The following is a 19,837-nucleotide window of genomic DNA, read 5'->3' on the forward strand; positions in this document are numbered from 1 at the left end:
TTTTCAGCTTCAAAACAGCTGAACAAATTTACTACGAGCAGAAATTAACATAAGTTGGGCTCAAAACCCCTATGCCTTCCCAAGCCCAGAACATTATTTGCACTTTACTGAAAAAAATATAAATGTTTTTACTTTTATAACTTTAATAAATCAAATAATATTAACTTTATGATTACTAAATATCAGAATATGTATTTTAAACTGACATTGCACATTCATTTGTATTTTTTCAGTAAAGTGCAAATTATGTTCTGGCCTTGGGAAGGCATAGGGGTTTTGAGCCCAACTCATGTTAATTTCTGCTCGTTTTGAGTTTGACTCGGTTAATTATTGTAATTTCTGTTCGTTTTAGGTTTCATTTATTTATCGATGCTGATTTGTGGTACTTTCACTCTTGGTAGATTATTTGATTTTATTTTTGCTCATTTTTTGTTTAATGGAGTTCTTTACTTTTAATTGAAAAACTGATTCTGTGGAAAAAGTTTTTTAAATTAATTTCTGTTCGTTTTATATTGACATAGTCTTTTCAAGGAAAAAGAAAAAAATACTTTAAATCTTTTCGTTTTTTAAGACCTTATAGTTTGGCTTGCTATTTGTATGCTGGAGAAAAAGTTTCAGCAATTTTTAACAACATAAATCCTTTTAAAAATCTGGACACAAATATTTCTGTTTAATTTAGTTTCATACCTCCTCTAGTTGACCTGAAATGGAAAACTTGATAACATTCGGAAAAAAATCTGTTTACTTTCTTTGATAGCTTGGATAAACTTACGCTATTTTGATTTGGTTAAATTTTCAGAGCTGAAATGGGAGGGTTATTGTGGGAGGGTGGGAGTGGAAGGGGGATTAGTTCCCCTCAATTCACTTTCGACTATTAAAAAGGGCATCAGCCCTTTCTATTTTAAATCGAATGAGCCCTTTTCGAAGTTCCCACGACAACTACTTCGATACGAAGTGCCCTGGTCTAAACAAAGACAGCAACAAACGATAATACATTATACCCACTTCGATCTTTACCATAAAAATGTTAAGCCTTCCAATCACTTTCGACTATTAAAAAGGGCACTAGACCTTTCGATTTCCAATCGAATGAATCCTTTTGGAAACGACAACGCTTTCCATAAACACCTTATATGCACCCAGGGCATAAATTACAACCCTTACCCTAAAGTCTGTTAGGGTGGTTGTCATCCTATAAGACAGAATTTCCAGAACTTTCAACTACGTTAAACAACATGGCTATCTAAAATTTTGATTGGATGTGTTTGGGGAAATGGTGGGCGTGAGAGAGGTGTTAGTCGCCTTCCAATTTCTTTCGACTATTAAAAAGGGCACAAGCCACTCCAATTTCCAATTGAATGAGCCCTTTTCGACAACTTCTTTGATACGAAGTGCCCTGCTCTAAAGGAAAAAAAAAAATTAATAAATAACACAGTGTGCCAACATCGTTCTTATATACCCCCAGGGTGTAACTTAAAACCCTTGCCCTGAGGGTTGTGGGGGAGTGTCCTCCTCTTTACTTAGTTCCCATTTCTTGTCTGGTTCTCGAGCGTCCCCGTTCTTTACTTAGGCAGCGCGATCGCGCTGCCTATGATTTGTACAACAACCTTCTATATAAACCTTATATGCACCGAGGGCATAAATTACAACCCTTGTACTGGGAGCTCTGAGGGGTTATCATCCTAAAAGACCTAATTTCCAGAAGGTTCAAATACGTTGAACAAAATTGATATCTCAAAATTTTGATTGGATGTGTTTTGGAAAATGGTGGGCGTGAGAAGGCCGTTAGTCATTATCCAATCACTTTCAACTATTAAAAAAGGCACTAGCCCTTTCAATTTCCAATGGAATGAGCCCTTTTGAAGTTTCTACGACAACACTTTCAATAAAAACTTTATATGCCCCTAGGCATAACTGACAACCCTTGCCCTGAGGGCTGTGGGGGGGGGAGGGGTTGTCATCCTTAAAGACCAAATTTCCAATTCAATAAAATGGCTATCTAAAAATTTTGATTTGATGTGTTTGGGGAAAAGGTGGTCGTGAGAGGGGGGTTAGTTGCCCTCAAATCACTTTCGACTATTAAAAATGGTACTATACCTTGGAATTTCAAATAGAATGAGTCCTTTTTCAAGTTTCTACGACAAAGATTTCAATAAAAACCTTATATGCCCCCAGGGTATAACTTATAATCCTTGCCCTGAGGGTTGTGGGGGAGTGTCATCATCAAAAATATTTTTTCTATCTGGAAATCAGCTACACTGAACAAAACGGCTATCTCAAAATTTTGACTGGATGCGTTTGGGGGAAGGATGGGCATGGGGGGGGGGCTAGTTGCCCTTTAATCGCTTTCGACTATTGAAAAGGGCACTAGCCCTTTGAATTTCAAATCGAATGAGCTTTTTTTGAAGTTTCTACGACAACACCTTCTATAAAAACCTTATATGCCCCCAGGGTATAACTTAAAACCCATGCCCTGAGGGCTGTGGGGGAGTGTCCTCCTCAAAAGCATATTTTCTATCTGGAAATCAATTACGCCGACCAAAATGGCTATCTCAAAATTTTGATTGGATGTGTTTGGGGAAATGATGAGCGTTGGGGGGGGGGGGGGGCTAGTTGCCCTGCAATCACTTTCGACTATTAAACACGGCACGAGCCCTTTGAATTTCGAATCAAATGAGCCTTTTTTGAAGTTTCTACGACAAAGCCTTCTGTAAAAACCTTATATGCCCTCAGGGCATAACTTACACCCCTTGCCCCGAGGGCTGTGGGGGAGTGTCCTCCTCAAAAATATATTTTCTATCTGGAAATCAACTCCGCTGATCTCAAAATTTTGATTGGATGTGTTTGGGGGATCAATGGGCGTGGGGGGGGGCAGCTAGTTGCCCTCCAATCACTTTCGACTATTAAAAAGAGCACTAGAACTCTCAATTTCCAATCGAATGAGCCCCTTTTGAAGTTTCTACGACCACCCCTTCCATGTGAAGTGCCCAGCTCTAAAGAAAAAATAATAATAAATAATACATTGTGCCAAAATCGTTGTTATATACCCTCAGGGAATAACTTAAAACCCTTGCACCGAGGGTTGTGGGGGAGTGTCCTCCTCAAAAACATATTTTCTACCTGTAAATTAACTATGCTTAACAAAATGGCTATCTCACAATTTTGATTGGTCGTGTTTTGGGAAATGATGTGTGTGGGGGGGGGGCTAGTTGCCCTCCAATCACTTTCGACAATTAAAAAGGGCACTAGCCCTTTGAATTTCCAATCGAATTAGCCTGTTTTGAAGTTTCTACGACAACGCCTTCTATAAGAACCTTATATGGCCCCAGGGCATAACTTAAAACCTTCGCCCTGAGGGTGGTGGGAGAGTGTCCTCCTCAAAAAAATGTTTTCATCTGGAAATCAACTATGCTGAACAAAATCGCTATCTCAAAATTTTGATTAGATGTGTTTTGGGGAATGATGGGCGTGGGGGGGGGGGGCTAGTTGCCCTCCAATCACTTTCGACTATTAAAAAGGGCACTAGAACTCTCAATTTCTAGTCGAATGAGCTCCTTTTGAAGTTTCTACGACGACCCCTTCCATATGAAGTGTCCTTCTAAAAGGACAAAAATAATACATAGTACATTGTGCCAACATCGTTCTTATATGCCCCCAGGGCATAACTTAAAACCCTTGCCTCGAGGGTTGTGGGGGAATGTCCTCTTCAAAAACATATTTTCTATGTGAAAATCAACTACGCTGAACAAAATGGCTATCTCAAAATTTTTTATTGGATGTGTTCTGGGAAATGATGGGCGTGGGGGGGGGCTAGTGGCCCTCCAAACACTTTCGAGTATTAAAAACGGTACTAGCCTCTCCAATTTCCAATCGAATGAGCCCCTTTCGATGTATCTACGACAACTCCTTCGATACAAAGTGCCCGACTGGAGAAAAAAAAACACATTGTGCCCACATTCTTCTTTACTTAGGCAGCGCTAGCGCGCTGCCTATGATGTCAATTGAATCATTCTATCTGATAAGTGTTCCTGTCTCGAATCTCCCTGCGGAGGTGATCAGTATAATCGCGAAGGTTACCAGCATTCCCACGAAGCCAATCACGTTGCCTCAACGCCGGCAAGAAACTAGTTGAGAATTGGGGGTTTCCCGAGACTTTGTAACATATATATATATATATATATATATATATATATATATATATATATATATATATATATATATATATATATATATATATATATATATATATAATTCCGCAAATGGCATTTTTCTATTGAAAAATCTAAGATTTCTCTACGCCTGCTTCGGCGTTAAACAGGTAAGCACTGACGAAAATCCCCTCCAGCAACTAGAATTTTCGCTCCAAATGGCAAGTTTAGATTTGCAATAGCCCGCAACAACTGATCCATATTTTGTATGTGTCTTTGTATGTAGCATACATATTTTGTATGTAGCATAGGTGTCTCATCCATCAGGAAAACATCAACTTGAGCTAATTATATAGCTTTGTTTGAACCAGTTTTCATACTGGAAATGGAGTCTTTCTAGTCAAATGTCTTGAATTGTTTCTCCTAAGGTATTAGGGTTGAAGCTGTCCCAGTAAACACTATACATTTTACTTTGCGATTTTAGCCGCAAAGAATATGATGCAAGGTTTTATACACAAACAATTTACCGGTACCGCCTGGTCCATCTATGAAATTTTTTTTTCAACATAGTTGGCAGCCCGTAAAATATTGTTCCCAATTTCATACTTTTTTCCTTGCAGAAAACCAATACACACGTTCTCCAGTAGCAGCTGACTCTTCAGAATTTAGGAATTCCATGTTTTGGTCATCTTCGCAAGTCCCGATGTCGTCCATACCATATAATTCCACCCCAAAACCAGAATTTCAACCTTATGTTGCTATCGTATTTAACTTGGAAGCAATAATACGATATGTCTTATGAAGGCATAGTTATGAAGCAATCTGATGATCTAAGGCGATGAACAATAGCCATTGCATTTTCGAAATGTTCAGCATAGTAGCGTGTTGATCAGGCGAATGGTGACGGTAGTATTATTTTTCCACCAGCAACTGAATTCTGTTTCGCAGCTAAGTCTTTGAGAAGTCGGATAACGCCTACGTAGGTATCAACTAAAATAGTTTTCTGATTAAATTTTATCCATTTGATGCGATCGCGTTCAACACGAGTATATGTATCGACAAGACATTGATGGAAAAGTCATCCACCAAAATATAATATGTTTAAACTTCCCTGACACAGGCCGGGTGTTTCAAGTTGCAAAGAAAGGTTTTTGGCGCGTTCAGGTCGAAAAGCGGTACGATATGGACGAATATGGACGGCATAGACGATATAGATATGGACGAAGTGGCTGAGGTGTTTCAAGAGGCATACCTACGGGATCATCTTGACGTTTCAGCTAGATGAAACAATGGTTAGGTAAAGGGCTCCAAACGATGGTCCGTATTTCTTAAAGTGACAAGATTGTTGCCACGTCTTTTTACAACAGCTTCATTTGACGGAAAACTATGGTCAGCGTTAAGAGTAAGAACTACGCATACTTCATTACATGCAGCAGTGTTGAACTGTCTATAATTTACACCATCTGGCACAGCAAAATGAGCTGCAAATTTTGGCGCTGTTGTTCGAGTAAAGCAGCACGTTGATGTATATCATCCTTTACTTCTCCCATCCTCATACATATGAATATGACACCATTCACACGAAAAATGTTTTTCCAAAATTTAGGCTCTAAAAGAATTTCCCCAAACTCGTGACTTATCTAGATCGTTTTTTTTTTCAGGCCAGGAAATCTTAGTGTGTCAATAAAAAAAAAGTCATTTCCAAAAAAACATACATAAAGATAGTAGATAAACATATGGATTATGAAACAAGACTGTTTTTATATATATACACACACATGGGCGTACGGAAGGGGAGGATCAAATTTATAAAATTTATATTAGATATGGCTGAAAAAGCAGATGGTTGAAAAAGCAGTTGAAAAAAAGTAGATGGCTAAAAAGCAGTTGATAAAAGGTAGATGGTTGAAAAAGCTGGAAATAAACTGCTGGAATGAGAGAATAATCCAGCAGTAGAGAATCTTGATTAGTAAAGATTTCATAGGTATGATATAGCTTGCTGGCAATGTAAGGTTTTGTGAACTTCCAATATAACTTCAGCCCCCCACCCTTCATCAAAGAATCGGCTGAACCCCCCCCCCCCCAAAGAAGCTACGTACGCCGATATATACACAAAAAATGGTTTTAAAAAATGTAACGTTTTGCCATGAGTTTTGAGATTTAATGATTTTACGGTGCTCAACGCATAACGCCCGATCTCAACTTATGTCACTTTGCTCACATTTGAAGTGATTTTTTTCGAGAGTACGATTTTTGAGATAGAGCGTTTTGTCAAGACAGAGTCAAATAGCCCATTGGAAACCACTGAAAAGAGAAGAGATACAAAAAGCAGTTGTCAACCTCCAATCTATTGCTTTTAAAATAATGACTTTAGAAACAAAAGAAGACAACATATCTAAAACCTCTATAACTATTACTACTCCAAGTCGAGCTTCTGAAAATTATTGTAACTGGTTCTTCAGCTTCGTAATACATTAGAGAAGGAATGGGTACAATCACAAATGGCATGTCCTGGAAGAAAAGATTGATCTTACAGAAAAAAATAATATTAATTAGGAAGCTCACATTCTCCAAATTAGCTACGTAGGGGTGTTTTCATTACAACGCTCTGTCTTACAATGCCATTTTTGATAGAATGGATTTCTAATTATCACAAAACAACTTTAATTTTTATTTTTTATAAAGTTCCAAATCAACCTGAATTGACTAAAAGGAAATTTTATTGCCTAAAAGGAAAAAAGGAAAATTAAAGGAAAAATTAAAGAATTGACTAAAAGGAAAAAAGGAAATAGAAGGAATAAAGCTCCAAATCAACCTGAATTGACTAAAAGGAAATTTTATTGCCTAAAAGGAAAAAAGGAAATTAAAGGAAAAATTAAAGAATTGACTAAAAGGAAAAAAGGAAATTAAAGGAATAAAGCTCCAAATCAACCTGAATTGACTAAAAGGAAATTAGATGGCTAGCAAGCCATCTCTCTAAGAAATTGATATTTGCGGCCAGTAGAAGACTGCAAGACTGATGTTCTTTGGCAGGAATATATGAGTAAATCCTCCTTAATCCACCTCGGTAGTAAAGTGCTCACATGTTTTTGGGGGAGCACGAGTTAGATTAACCTTTTCATTTAAACTTTAAAAAACGCGTAAAACACAAAAACACATTAAAAAACGCGTAAAAAATTTGTTTATGTTCAATTTTGTTATGTTTTTACGATTCAGAAAAACATTTCGGGGGGGGGGGCAGATGATTCAGCCCCATTTATATGGACTTTGTTCTAAGAAGTGCGACAAAGGCTATGGGATAGAATGGAATGAGATAGGAAAGTAAGACTCTCCTATACTTAGATTATGCTGATGATCAGAGTGTCCTAGATGAAAATACTAGCAAAATAAATGATTTCTTTTGGAGGATTTGAGATTTCCGGGCGAAGAATAGCTTTGAAATACTAAGTCGTTTAGACTGGGAATAAGTAAAGCTGAAGAAGAGACGTTGAGCAACGACAAGAACGATCAAGTTGATAGCTTCACTTACATAGGTAGTATTGTTAGTATAGATGGTGGACGAACTGAAGACATTAAAAGAAGAATAAGCAAGGTCCACGTTTTTTGTTTACAGTTGAAAACAGTTTGGAAGAATAGGAAGATAAGTCTACAAACAAAGATTATAATATTATAAGCAACAGTGATGAAAGTTGTCAAATATGGTTGTGAAACATGGGCGCTCTAAAAAACGGAGGAAGATTTGTTAGATGTTTTCCAGGGGAATTGTCTACGGATTCTTTTGGGTACCCGTCTGACTGACCTTAGTTCTAACAGTAATCTGAAAAAAAATGTGGTTCTATCCCACTTTCTAGGGCTACAATGACAGAAAGGGTTGAGATGGCTATGACAAGTTCTGCAGATAAAGGACGATATATTGCCAATGATTGTTTTTTATATGGCCAATATAGGGCCAAACCACACTAACCATATAGGGCCAAATGAAAAATAGGTCGTCCCCAAATAAGGTGGGAGGAGATCATAAGAAAGGATTTAATAAAAATTGCAACATCTTGAGAGGATGTAAAGAGGGAGGTTTCGATTAGATTGGGGTGGAGGAAGATCGTGCGTAGCTATGTCGGCTTAGACGGCTGGGTGCTTTAGTGAGTTGTTAGTAGTAGCAGTAAAACAGCTTTTTGGAGTCTCTCCAATTACTGAAAAGGATGGACACTGTAAAAGCCTGAAGATCTGTAGGCCTTAGTTCAGAGACATACCAAGGGCCTCAAGCTCTTACAAACCCTAACTTGACCCGAATTTCACGGAACTTATGATTTGAATGATCAAATCAAATGTTTTGTTTTGTCCCCCCCTCCCCAAGATCAAAAAGATTTGTGTCCGCGTTAATTTCGCGATTGTAAAATGTGGCTTATGCATCGTATAGCTTGTTTTTATAAGAAGTAAGTTTTTAACTTTTTTTCGGATAAAGAAAATAGATCTTAGAAAGGTACACAATTATTTCGATCGAGCTGCAGTAACTTTTAAACACCCCGCCCCTTAAATAGGCATAACATCAGTGGTGTCTAGTCACGAAAATATACAAGAGGTTAGGTTAGGGCGAAAATTTATTTTTAAATATTTAAAGGGGATGCAATTTTTTTTGTTATCAATGAAAATATCAAAAATAGAATTTTCAAAATATAATTTTCAAAATTTATTTTTAAATATTTAAAGGGGAGGCAATTTTTTTGTAATCAATGAAAATATCAAAAATAGAATTTTCAAATTTTCAAAATTTATTTTTAAATATTTAAAGGGGAGGCGATTTTTTTGTTATCAATGAAAATATCAAAAATATAATTTTCAAAATTTTTAAAATTTATTTTTAAATATTTAAAGGGGAGGCAATTTTTTTTGTTATCAATGAAAATATCAAAAATAAAACTTTCAAAATATAAGTGGTAGGGAAGTCAAGTTAACTTCTTGATGTTTCAGTGTGAAGAGAAACTTTTTGATTCTAGAAACGCTTTAATTTAGGATCGAATACACAACTATCGCACAACCAATACCACCAATGAATCTTCTATAGCCTTTGCTCCTGCCATAGAAAATTAATTGGCGAAATTGGTTGATTGGTTTTGATTTTTATGCACGGTTGTAAAAATTATTTGGCGAAATTGGTTGTGCAATAGTTGGGCGTTCGATCCTGAATTAAAGCGTTTACTAAAAAGAGTTTTTCTTCAAAATGAAAGATTTTCTGAATATTCATTAGATTTTCTATAACAATAACAACTTTTGTTACTCTAGAAGCCTGAGGGCTACAAAAACAGAAAAAACAGAAAAAAATCGATTCTAATAAAAAAAAGTAAAACAAATCATTAAAACACGGAAGAATTCGATTCTAATTAAATCCCACTACCTAAAAACAATACACAGATTACAAAAAAGTACCAGAGACCGATATTCACAGGGTGAAAAGAAAGACAGGTTTTTTAAGAACTTTAATTTCATTTCTTTTATTCGGCAAACCTTTTTGCATATTTATACAGCCTAACTATTCTACACTATTGACAATCAAGTTCAATTGTAATATGCTTTTCAATTGTAAAATTTATTATTACAAAAACTATTTCAAGTATTTCTGACAAAATTCAATGAAAATGTTGGAAAAATTCGACTACGGAAAAACATTCCAATGAAAAATTCGACTTCTATAAGAGTCAAACCCATGATGTTCGTATTAGAAGTTCAAAGCACTACCCACTGCAATAAGCAGGCTTGCAAACACTAGAACAGAATGATAGGAAAAGCGTACGAATGTGACGTCATTTATGTAAAAAATGTTTTTCCAAAGTTTAGGCTCTAAACGAATTTTCCCAAGTCGTCCACAAATTTTTAACAATTTTTTTTTATTTTTTTTAGGTTTTGGAGACAGTGTCACCAGGCTATTACCAGAGACCACCCTAGAAATGTGTTAATTCCTCAGAATAAATGCAAATCGAATTATGTTTTCACTGAAAGTGCCGAAAAAAGCAATTTTTCAATGAATATACAAAAATGTGTTTTAAGAAATATAGGAGGTGGAAATAAATTCCCCCTCTCCTAAAGTGACGCCACCGATAATATGGGCAAAGTTCCATTCATCCAAGACAATTAATTCCATGAATTCATTCATCCAGGAAAATTAAGTTAGACGGAGTTATAATATAAGGCCTAGGAATGAAACTGAATTACAAAGGTAAATAAAGAGACTGTCTACCACTAACAGATTATCCTCTTTGAATTATTAATTTTTTGTGACACTCATTTCATAAAATTGTGCAACAAAGATACTTTTTGAATTAAATACCTGAAAATTATAAAAAAAAATATATTTGTCAAGTAACTCCTCAGTAATAAAAGTTTTATGTTTTTAACACGTTGTACTATTTACGAAAGTTCGGACATTTTCATGACTTGACAGTTCATTACAGGTTGTGACAGTTCTGCCTAACCTAATTAGAGGTTGTAACCTAACCTAACCTATAAAAAGTTTTTAATAGTTAGAAATTTTTTTTTCAAGTTTTAAAACCCCTAAAAAATGACATTAGTTCGAAAGTGCACTACTGGAAGCAGCGGGGTCAAAAACTTAGTGTATGAGAAGTACAGTCCATCATCTTACACAATAAGGACAATCCCTTTTTTGTCGTTTTGGTATTTTTTGAAATTGGTTGTGCATGGTTGTAATAGTTCTGCATGCTTGTGAAAAATCATTAGTGAAATTGCTTTTGTGATAGCTGTGCGTTAGATCCCAAATTAAAGTGATTGCAGAATCAACAGTTTTTCTTTAAAATGAGAGATTTTCTTAATTTTCACTTGATTTTCTATAATAATAATAATAACTCTTATTGCTCAAAAAACTCTACGGCCATGGCAGGGGCGTATCTAGAACAAAGGCTTGGGAGGGGGAGGGGGCCAATGAGCAAAATCTTTGGGGTCCCAATGCGACAAAGGTGCCAATAATTGACCAAATTGACAATTTATTCTAAAAAAGAGTGAAAAAAAAACAGGGAAAGAGGACTCCAGAAGAAATCTTGGGGGGCCTAGCCCGATACAGAGGGGCCAGGGAGGGGTCCCCGGCCCCTCTGAATCCGCCAGTGGGTCATGGCAATAAAAAACGAAAAATTCGAGTCTAAATAATTACTCTACATAAACAAAAACATAAAACAAATTACCCTTGCCTTCTTCCTCGACACTTTATTCTTGCCCCAGGTGAAAACTATTCACCCTAAATAATGTACCTTAACTCCTTCTTTCTTAAATTCCCCTGCCACATATATATTACAAATACATACAGTAATACGCGACAAGTCATGTCTTTACGATACAAACAGTTAGTCCCCAAAATTTAGTAGAAAGCGAAGCTAGCTCTCAAAACAACTATATAAACAGAAAGAGCAAATTCCAAGAATACTAACCCACTGTTCCTCCTACTCCAACTATCCATAATAAACTTTTCTCAATAAACGGAAATTTTTACTATTATTATTCTGAAAAATGCCAAGAAACAAAAAGCGCTAGAAGAAGTTGATGGTGTTTTGATCCTCAGTCAACCAATTTTCAGACTGAGAAGAATTTTTTTCAAAATGAGATATTTTCTTTCTTTTCATTTGATTTTCTTTAATATTAATACTAATAACTTTTATTGCTCTAAAAGCCCTAGGACCACCGTAATACAAAATGAAAAATTTGATTCTAATTAAATCAGATTACATAGAAAACATTATAAAAATTACAGAATTCTATTTCTATGCTCCATTATTAACCTTAAAAATTGTCATAACCTTTCAGCCCTTACAAAACACTTATAGAACACTATACTCGCCTGCCATCTTTCATCAACTGGACGACACTAGCGCCAGTTTCCACTCTTATGAGTTACCCGTGCTCTTTGGCCGTTACTTGTGAACATAGTATTACCTAATAGCGCCTATGAGTCTTTCAGCCTCTCTCCAGCCAGATTCAACAGCACCGTGAACAGTCGAATAAAAATGGTCGTGGGTAGCCTCGCCGGCAAACATCAAAATCTGAAATAAGTTTATCATGAATAGGAAAATAAAGTTACTTAAAGACGGTGGCTAAGAGACTCTGATTATGCAATTTCAAGCCACTTTACAGACATTGAAACGAGCCACAAGCCATCATATTCTTGATCAACTCATATTTTAGCAATCTCCTTAAGTGGCTGAAGCCACTCAAGCCAGAAGCCATGATATTATTGATCAGCTCATCTTTTAGTTATCTCCGTAAGGTGATTATTAAAAACTTATCCACAATTAGATACTCAAGTTCAAATCCCTCAGCGGTTGTGAAGTTGTATATGATGAACGTTTTCTGTTCGGTTTAATCAAAGCAAGGCAATCAGATAAATGCCATTTTGAAATTTGGAGTTAACTCAAAGTCAAGTGATAATTAAATTCATCTCCACAACTCGACTTCAAATCTCAACCGATTAATTTGGATATAATCAGTAGAATTTGAAAAAGACAATTTATAATATTATTTATTGAGATTTGTGTGAAGGGGAATAAGCCCTTTACGAAGTCTTTTTCATTGGTTTGTTTATTTGCCCATGTTGGGGTTATCTCCTGTGCACTGCTTACCCGGCAGTACTTTTTTCCAACTTTTGTTTTCCTTTCGTCTTCTAGCATTTCGTTTCCTAATTTTGAGGTCTGCTTTTATGAATTCATTGGGGTGTATCCTTTCTCTGTTGTGTTGTATTGAGTTGAGTCATTAAAGTTAATACGATTCAATAGCCATTTTGATTAAAAAAAGGGGGAAAATTGTTTGTTATTTTAGGGTGGCACATTTACACGTTATTGGACGTTAAGCCTCCTCAAGCAGTGAAAATTCTTGCTCCAAATGTTGTGTCTTGGCTACTTCTTAAAAAATACCAAGGATTTTAGGCGGTTGTATGTAGTACGTATGTACATACGTACAAATGTATGTACTGAATTAAAGAAGCATCTTGGCTACGAAGGTCCTTGCGACGGCCTTGTCGTGCGTTGCTAATGATGAGTTTGAGCTCTGGGTTCGTATTACTTTTCACAAAATTCCGTTTCACCTTCTTTCTACAACGCTGAATGGCGGCAGCCTTGTCTAGATTGTTATCTTACTGAGATTACTCATTCGATGAAAGTAGCCGCCTCAACGGCAGTACCATCTGAGAGAATTAGGATTGGTACACGGAAAAAGGGCTGGAGCGATGACCCAGAGCTACAACTTGCAAAGAACGGTCACAAGTTTTGGTTTAAGATCTGGGGGGATTGTGATCGCCCCAGATGTGTTTAATTTTTAGGGTCCTCAAATAGACTAAAAGAGACTACCGGAAAGCTTTAAAGGTCTTCAAAAGAAGGCAAGTATCTTTTCTATCTCGTGATATCCGAAATCATCCGCAGATACTATGGAAAAAAGTATCAAAGTTCACTTCATCGTCATTTTTGCGTTCTAACCCTACTGATGTAACTTCCTGGGAAAAACATTTCTCCTCGTTATTCTCTGATAGCCCCCAACCACTGGACACCACTTTTCGGCAGATTCTCTTACACCATTTTTCTCAACTAGATCATAGCTGAAATCTTGTTTCTATCACGCCATCGTCAGCTCTTACGCTAATTCGTCTCCTTAAAAAAGACAAAGCTCCTGGTTCTGACAGACTCCAATCAGAACATTTGATTTATGGTACTGCGAAACTAGTTGAGCATATGGCACTACTTTTCCAAGCTTGTATTGCGAAGCAATTCGTGCCGACTGCACTATGTGAGGACATTGTGACGTGTGTCCCAAAAAAGAATAAGGTCCCTCAAGCTTGTGACTCATATTGTCCGATTACAGTTTGTTCAGTTATTGCAAAATTACTTGAAAACATTGTTCTTTTAAAAATATCGAAAAGGTTTGATCATGAAGATCATAGTTTGATTTTCGTGTGGTTCTTGGTGTTGGGAATGCACATGCAGTTTTCGTGTCTATTTTGGAGAGGTATGAGAGAATGAAGAAACCTTTATATGTTTATGCAATAGATTTTTCTAAAGTATTTGATTCGATCTTACACTCCCAAGCTATTTTAGCACTTTTGAGGAGTTGAGTAAACCCATTCATTTATGCCTCCCTGTGGCAATGGTACCAAAACTCTTCCATACGTGTCCGCGTGCAAAATCTTAACAACAACCGAATTTCTGTTCGTCGTGGAGCAAAACAGGGCTCATTGTCAAGTCCTTCAATATTTAACAATGCCATCCGCTATACAACCCGTAGAATACTGCATTTTCTTATCGAGTCATCCATTGACGCAATTCACCTTTAATGCACAGATGACATTCTTCTGCTATCTGATAATTTGCAATCACTGCAGGCTGCTGAGAACAGCCTTTATGCTGGGTTGTCTGACATCAGAATGTCAGTCACTTCTGCTATAACGGAATTTCTCGTTTTTGGTTGTCATCACCCTCCCGATTCAAAAATTCAGGTTGCCACTGATCCAGTTTCTGCCACTGCTTCACTCAAGTACCTTGGACTTGCATTCGGGACCTCAATCCGAACAACAAGGTCATTCAATCAATCAATCAACCTTTTATTTTTAAATAAATGAACAAACGAAACAATTAACATGAAAATTTCGACTCGAAGCAATGCTTTTACGAGTCACGCCCGATATTGGTAAACAAAATTATATTAACAATAAATGTTTTGAGAGAGAAGTTGAGAAAGTCCTATGGACGTTTTTCTAGAGTTTAAGGTCAATTTGATTTGACAAAAAAACGCTTGGTCAGCTTTATAAGTCGTTTTTTGCTCCCCATGTATCTTTTCTGGTGCCATTATGGAAATTTTTCACCACGTTTGAACGTCAACAAATTCGGTCTGTCTTTTTCAAATTTTGTAAGTATTTTCTTCGTGTTCCTATTTTGTCTCGTAACAGTTATATCTCCAAGCGTTACGGTGTTTTTGAAATATGTGATAAGATGGATGTTTTAGAAGGGAGATTCAGACAGCGATCTGAGTCAGTCGTAGATTTTTCATTGGGATGTATTAATCGTTTTGTGAGTCATTGTTAGTGTATTCTTTTTTCTAGTGTTTGTGATGATAAGTGTTTATATAGTGCTTATAAGTGTTTATAAACTTCTTTTTCCATACTCCTCTAAGTGCATTTTTTGTATGTATAGAGGGTGCAAATAAATTATTATTATTATTATTATTACCAATCTAATATTAAACCTACTGTACCATCGTAGGACTTTTAGGCGATTCTTTATAATCATATCGCAGTTAAGTCTCGTGTGTTCAGCTTCACTCTCTTCCGTCTGCAGATTGCTTGTTAAACTTCCTGGAATTCTTGGATTCTGAGAAAATTTTACGACTATAGATTCGTATTTTACGAAAATATTCCTGCAAACAATTCCAGTCAAAATCGACATTTCATCCTGCGCATTACGTTCAGAGTTTGAGCATTGCAGAAATTTCCAAAATAACACTTCCATCTTATTTCTCTTAAGAATAAGTCTCTTAAGTGATGAATTTGATAAAAAAAAAACACCGGTCAATTTATGGCTTAATTTTTTAATTTAAAATCTAAACGTTTTTCTCATCGTTGTTCTCACACACTCGGAATTTTTTTTTTTTGAATTGTATCCAAAAAGTTTTTTTTTAATTATATAGGAAGCATTGATGGCGAGTTACAATTTATGAACGATTTTGAAATACAATTTATCAATTTTAATGTTCTCACCAACTAGGACGAAAAAGAAAATGAACAACCTGAAAAAGAGAAAAAATTTACTTATGAACAATGGAGAATAGAGAATTAATGCAAATAATACTCGTAGAAAATGCTAAATGGCAGAAAATGAAGTAAACGATATATATTGGTGTTAAATATCAAGCTCTACATGATTCATGACATCTAAGGGGGTTGGGAACATAAATTTTTTTCAAAATAAAACTATTCCTGAAAAACAACGGGAGTTTTATAAAACCGTCAAATAACGAAAAAAATCCGAATAAACCTGTAACTGCTCGGTTTTAGACAGCGAATCCCAAAGCGGCGCAAGATACAGCGCGTGGTGTAATGGGAAAACAAATGGGACACAATATACGGCACCAGGGAGCCATACAACTTGGCAAGTATACGCTTGAAATAAACCTACTTTGTCACAGCAAGTTTGGCACAGTTGACAAGGAAACCTACTATGGCATGTTCTACCCCACGTACACAAGTACTACGCTTATCTGGACCATAAAGGAGACCTGAATATTTCAGAGGAATAGACTCTATAATTTCTTTACCTGCAACTACAACAGATAAAAAAGATGTTTCTTTACCACAGGAATTTTAAATGAGAAACCCAGTCTCTGTCGCATTAACAACAACTCATAGAAGTTAATAACCGAAAATTAGTGCATCAAGCTTAGCCTGTAAGATAGAGAGGTCTGAATCAATAAGAAGGACATTTTCTGCGTAACAAATCACACCAAGATTACAAAGGTCCATATAAAATATTGACAATAAGGTCAATATATTATGTGGTCGATATTTGTGCACTGTTAATCATATTGGTCACAGTAGTCGTAAGAATGTTAAACCTAACACTACTCAAAATTTAACCTTGTCTGAGACGTCCAATGAGACGGATAGGCCTATTTAAAAGTTCCTTTTCAAGTTTGAGCCAAACATAAGCATAACTACTTCAACATGAAAGCAACATAGCAATATGGGGTGTAACACCAAACTCAAGCAGACAATTAGCACTCAAAGGAAATCCACCTTGGTTAAGAATAGTCTCAGTCAAATGTATAGTCCAAGAGGTTAGAAAATTAAATCTGCTATTTCAAGAGGTTGGTACTCACTGGAAAACCTCCTTGGTCTAGAATAGGCTTGGTCAAATTTTTGGCTCAAGAGGTGGAAAAATTAAAATAGTTATTTAAAGAGGCTGGTACTCACAGGAAAACCTCCTTGATCAACAATTGGCTCAGCCAAATCCTTGGCCCAAACTTGATTCTTATCTGCCAGTACAGTACGATAACTATATGAACCTCTAGTATATGGATTTGAGTACCAAGTAGACCTGAAATTAAATTTAATTATATTTCATACAAACAATAAAGTGAATAATGCAATGAGCAAATTTTAAAGATCACGAATTGCAGAGGAAAGTTAATTGAACATTTCGGCTAGGTGTCTAGAAATATATAAGTAAGCTTGCGATAAAAACCAGAAAACTAAAAATATAACCAACAATAAAACTCTTAACGTTAATACTTTGAGCAAGCTCAAGTAGAACTGATAAACAAGGTCATTCATCCTGACAAAATTATACTAGGAGTAAGTTTTTCAAGCAAATCTTGTTTTTTTTGGCAGCTAGCTTTGCCCAATGACGAATACCCTGACGAGGATTGGCTGAGTATAAAAGGTACAGCTGTTCCGGTGCTGTGAGATAGTTTGGGGTCTCCGCTCCCTCATCAGTTCCTCTCCCCGTCACTATCATCGAAAGGGAAACCCTGCTTGCTAAGCCTCATAGTGGCATCTGGTTGGACCTTTACCGGGTTTTCCTAACCAAAACCGTGACTAAGAGTACTGTAGGGTGACCTTGAGGAGTGGCACCCCTCGAGGACATTACAGCCTAGTAAACAACTCAGCATTTGTACTGGATTCTGATTAATCGATAATTTTTCTGGGTTTGGTCTGGAAAACCCCTTCCTAGCTAATTTATCTATTATGGGTTGCCTCCCCGTAGTAGCACAGTATTTGTAGGCATGAATATATAATGAATCGGAGGTAATAGGCTTGAGATTTTCTTTCGAATCTTGTGGATAGAAGAGCATCGCCAAGTTTAGAAAACCATGTTGTGACCAAGATGGCCCAGTATTGCTTAAAGCCTCCATTCAACTGGAGGTCTCAAGAACTTCTTGCTGACTTGCTCTAAGCCGACTTAAGCGCTGTCTGTAGACTTGAGAAGATATGTTAGTCCCTGTCCAGCACTTATTTCTGGACCACTGCTTTTCATGAGGCAAAAAAATCAATGATTTAAAGAATATGAAAATTTCAACTGGGAATGATACAACGTTAAAAAACAACTATCGTACCAACATTTTGACTGACGAATTCAGACCCTTCGAAGTGTATTTATTAGGAGTTTCAGAAACCTATATCCCTGGGTTAGGAAACATGAAATTAAGTGATACATAACTTATTTACTCAGGCAGGAAGGATGGGGTGTATAGCAGCATAGGCAGGGAGTTGGGCTCATGATGAATAAGGAAGCTGCTAAGTCTTGTTTAGGTTGGGAAGGTATTAATAAAAGAATGCTAGTTTCTTAATTTATGACAAGACGGTGCAAGGTATCATTCATAGTAGTATATGCCTCTGTAGAACCGACTAATGGAGGAGGCAGTGACTCCGCTGAATTTTACATACAACTACAGGAACAAATAGACAAGGTCCCAGGTGGAAATATAGTATTTTTATTAGAGGATTTTAATGTCATGGTCGGTAGAAATAGGGACAGATGGTATCCTAGCCTAGATAAACTTGCTGCAGAAAGAGAAAACAGCAATAGTTACAGACTGCTAAAATTTTGTAGGTATAACAATCTAGTTATAACCAATGCAGTATTTGGTCATAAAATGGTCCGTAAGTTAACATGGTATTCACATGATGGCAAGACAGCTAACCTTATTGATTATATTATTGTAAACCGAAGACCAGCAGGATTGACACAAGATATTAGGGTATATAGGAGTGCTGTTATTGATGTTAAAAGTAAAGATCACCATCTAGTTGTGTCTAGGGTTAACTTAAAACCAAAATTTAGGAACTAATTTCCGGAAATCTATGACGTTGGTAGATATCAGGATGAAAATTTGAGAGAAACTTTCCAGGAATAGTCGAATACTAAACTACAAAATGTAAAATTTGACAATGAAGAAGATGGATGGAATAATTTTACGAAAATCATTTGTGAAGTCGCTGTTTATATCTTAGGGAATAAAGTTACAAACGCAGCTGAAACATTAGTGAAAGTGCTTTATATCTATTTGAGAAGAGGAGGGGCTTATAAAACAATTATTTGAATGATAGAGCATAGGAAAATGAGATAAACGAAAAGCAAGTGGAGGAACATTGACATGGGAAAAACCCAGGTGCTTAAGTCTAATTTGAGCTTAAAACAGAGACTGTACTTATACGCTTACCCATAGAGTTGGAACGGTCGGGGCCATTTCCATAGAGCGGGATTTGTCAGAAGATCCCTGACCCAGAACTTCCTTACGTTATAAATACATAAAAAAGATCCATAGCTCGAGCTGCATTCATAATGGGAGACGATTGAAGACTTGTGTTATGTTTGATGTTGTAAATTCATATCTTGTAGTTTTAAGCCTATCACACATCTCGGTACTTCTAGGTATGGCAGCACCTTTGCATAAATATGTGTGTGTGTTTCTTTTTCTATAACAGTTCTCATGTTGAAACAAATATTTAACTGGTAATCCTTAATAGATTTCGTCCCCATTTCACCTCGAAATCTATAGCAAAGGCAAATAACTGTCAGGCATGTAAAACTATCAAGACAATTCAGAATGTTACATTTTTGATTAGCACTGAGCATTCCTAAATCCATCCTTGCAGCTTTTTTTTTTTTTTTTTTTTTTTTCTAATATGGTACCATAATCATGTTATCATATAG

At 36.3% G+C, this 19,837-nt stretch overlaps 1 protein-coding gene across 2 annotated transcripts in view; it reads right to left on the reverse strand.

Annotated features, from left to right (window-relative positions):
* Positions 1-6,477: 6,477 nt before the first annotated feature.
* The window catches only part of LOC148954434 (peroxisomal N(1)-acetyl-spermine/spermidine oxidase-like), a 57,136-nt gene continuing 43,776 nt past the window's right edge, over positions 6,478-19,837 (reverse strand). Inside the window, exons 7-9 of one of the 2 annotated variants that reach the window (XM_089086513.1) lie at positions 17,095-17,218; positions 12,081-12,187; positions 6,478-6,659 (exon numbers count right to left, since the gene is read on the reverse strand). In XM_089086513.1, coding sequence (XP_088942639.1) covers positions 6,644-6,659; positions 12,081-12,187; positions 17,095-17,218 — 247 coding nt within the window. In that variant the 3' untranslated portion in view covers positions 6,478-6,643. Of the gene's footprint in view, positions 6,660-12,076; positions 12,188-17,094; positions 17,219-19,837 lie in introns of those variants that run through there. The other variant, XM_089086514.1, reaches the window with a different exon arrangement.

This window comes from Artemia sp. Qi Xiang Cuo, chromosome 3 (assembly GCF_049724085.1).
Source record: "Artemia sp. Qi Xiang Cuo chromosome 3, ASM4972408v1, whole genome shotgun sequence".
NCBI lineage: Eukaryota > Metazoa > Arthropoda > Branchiopoda > Anostraca > Artemiidae > Artemia > Artemia sp. Qi Xiang Cuo.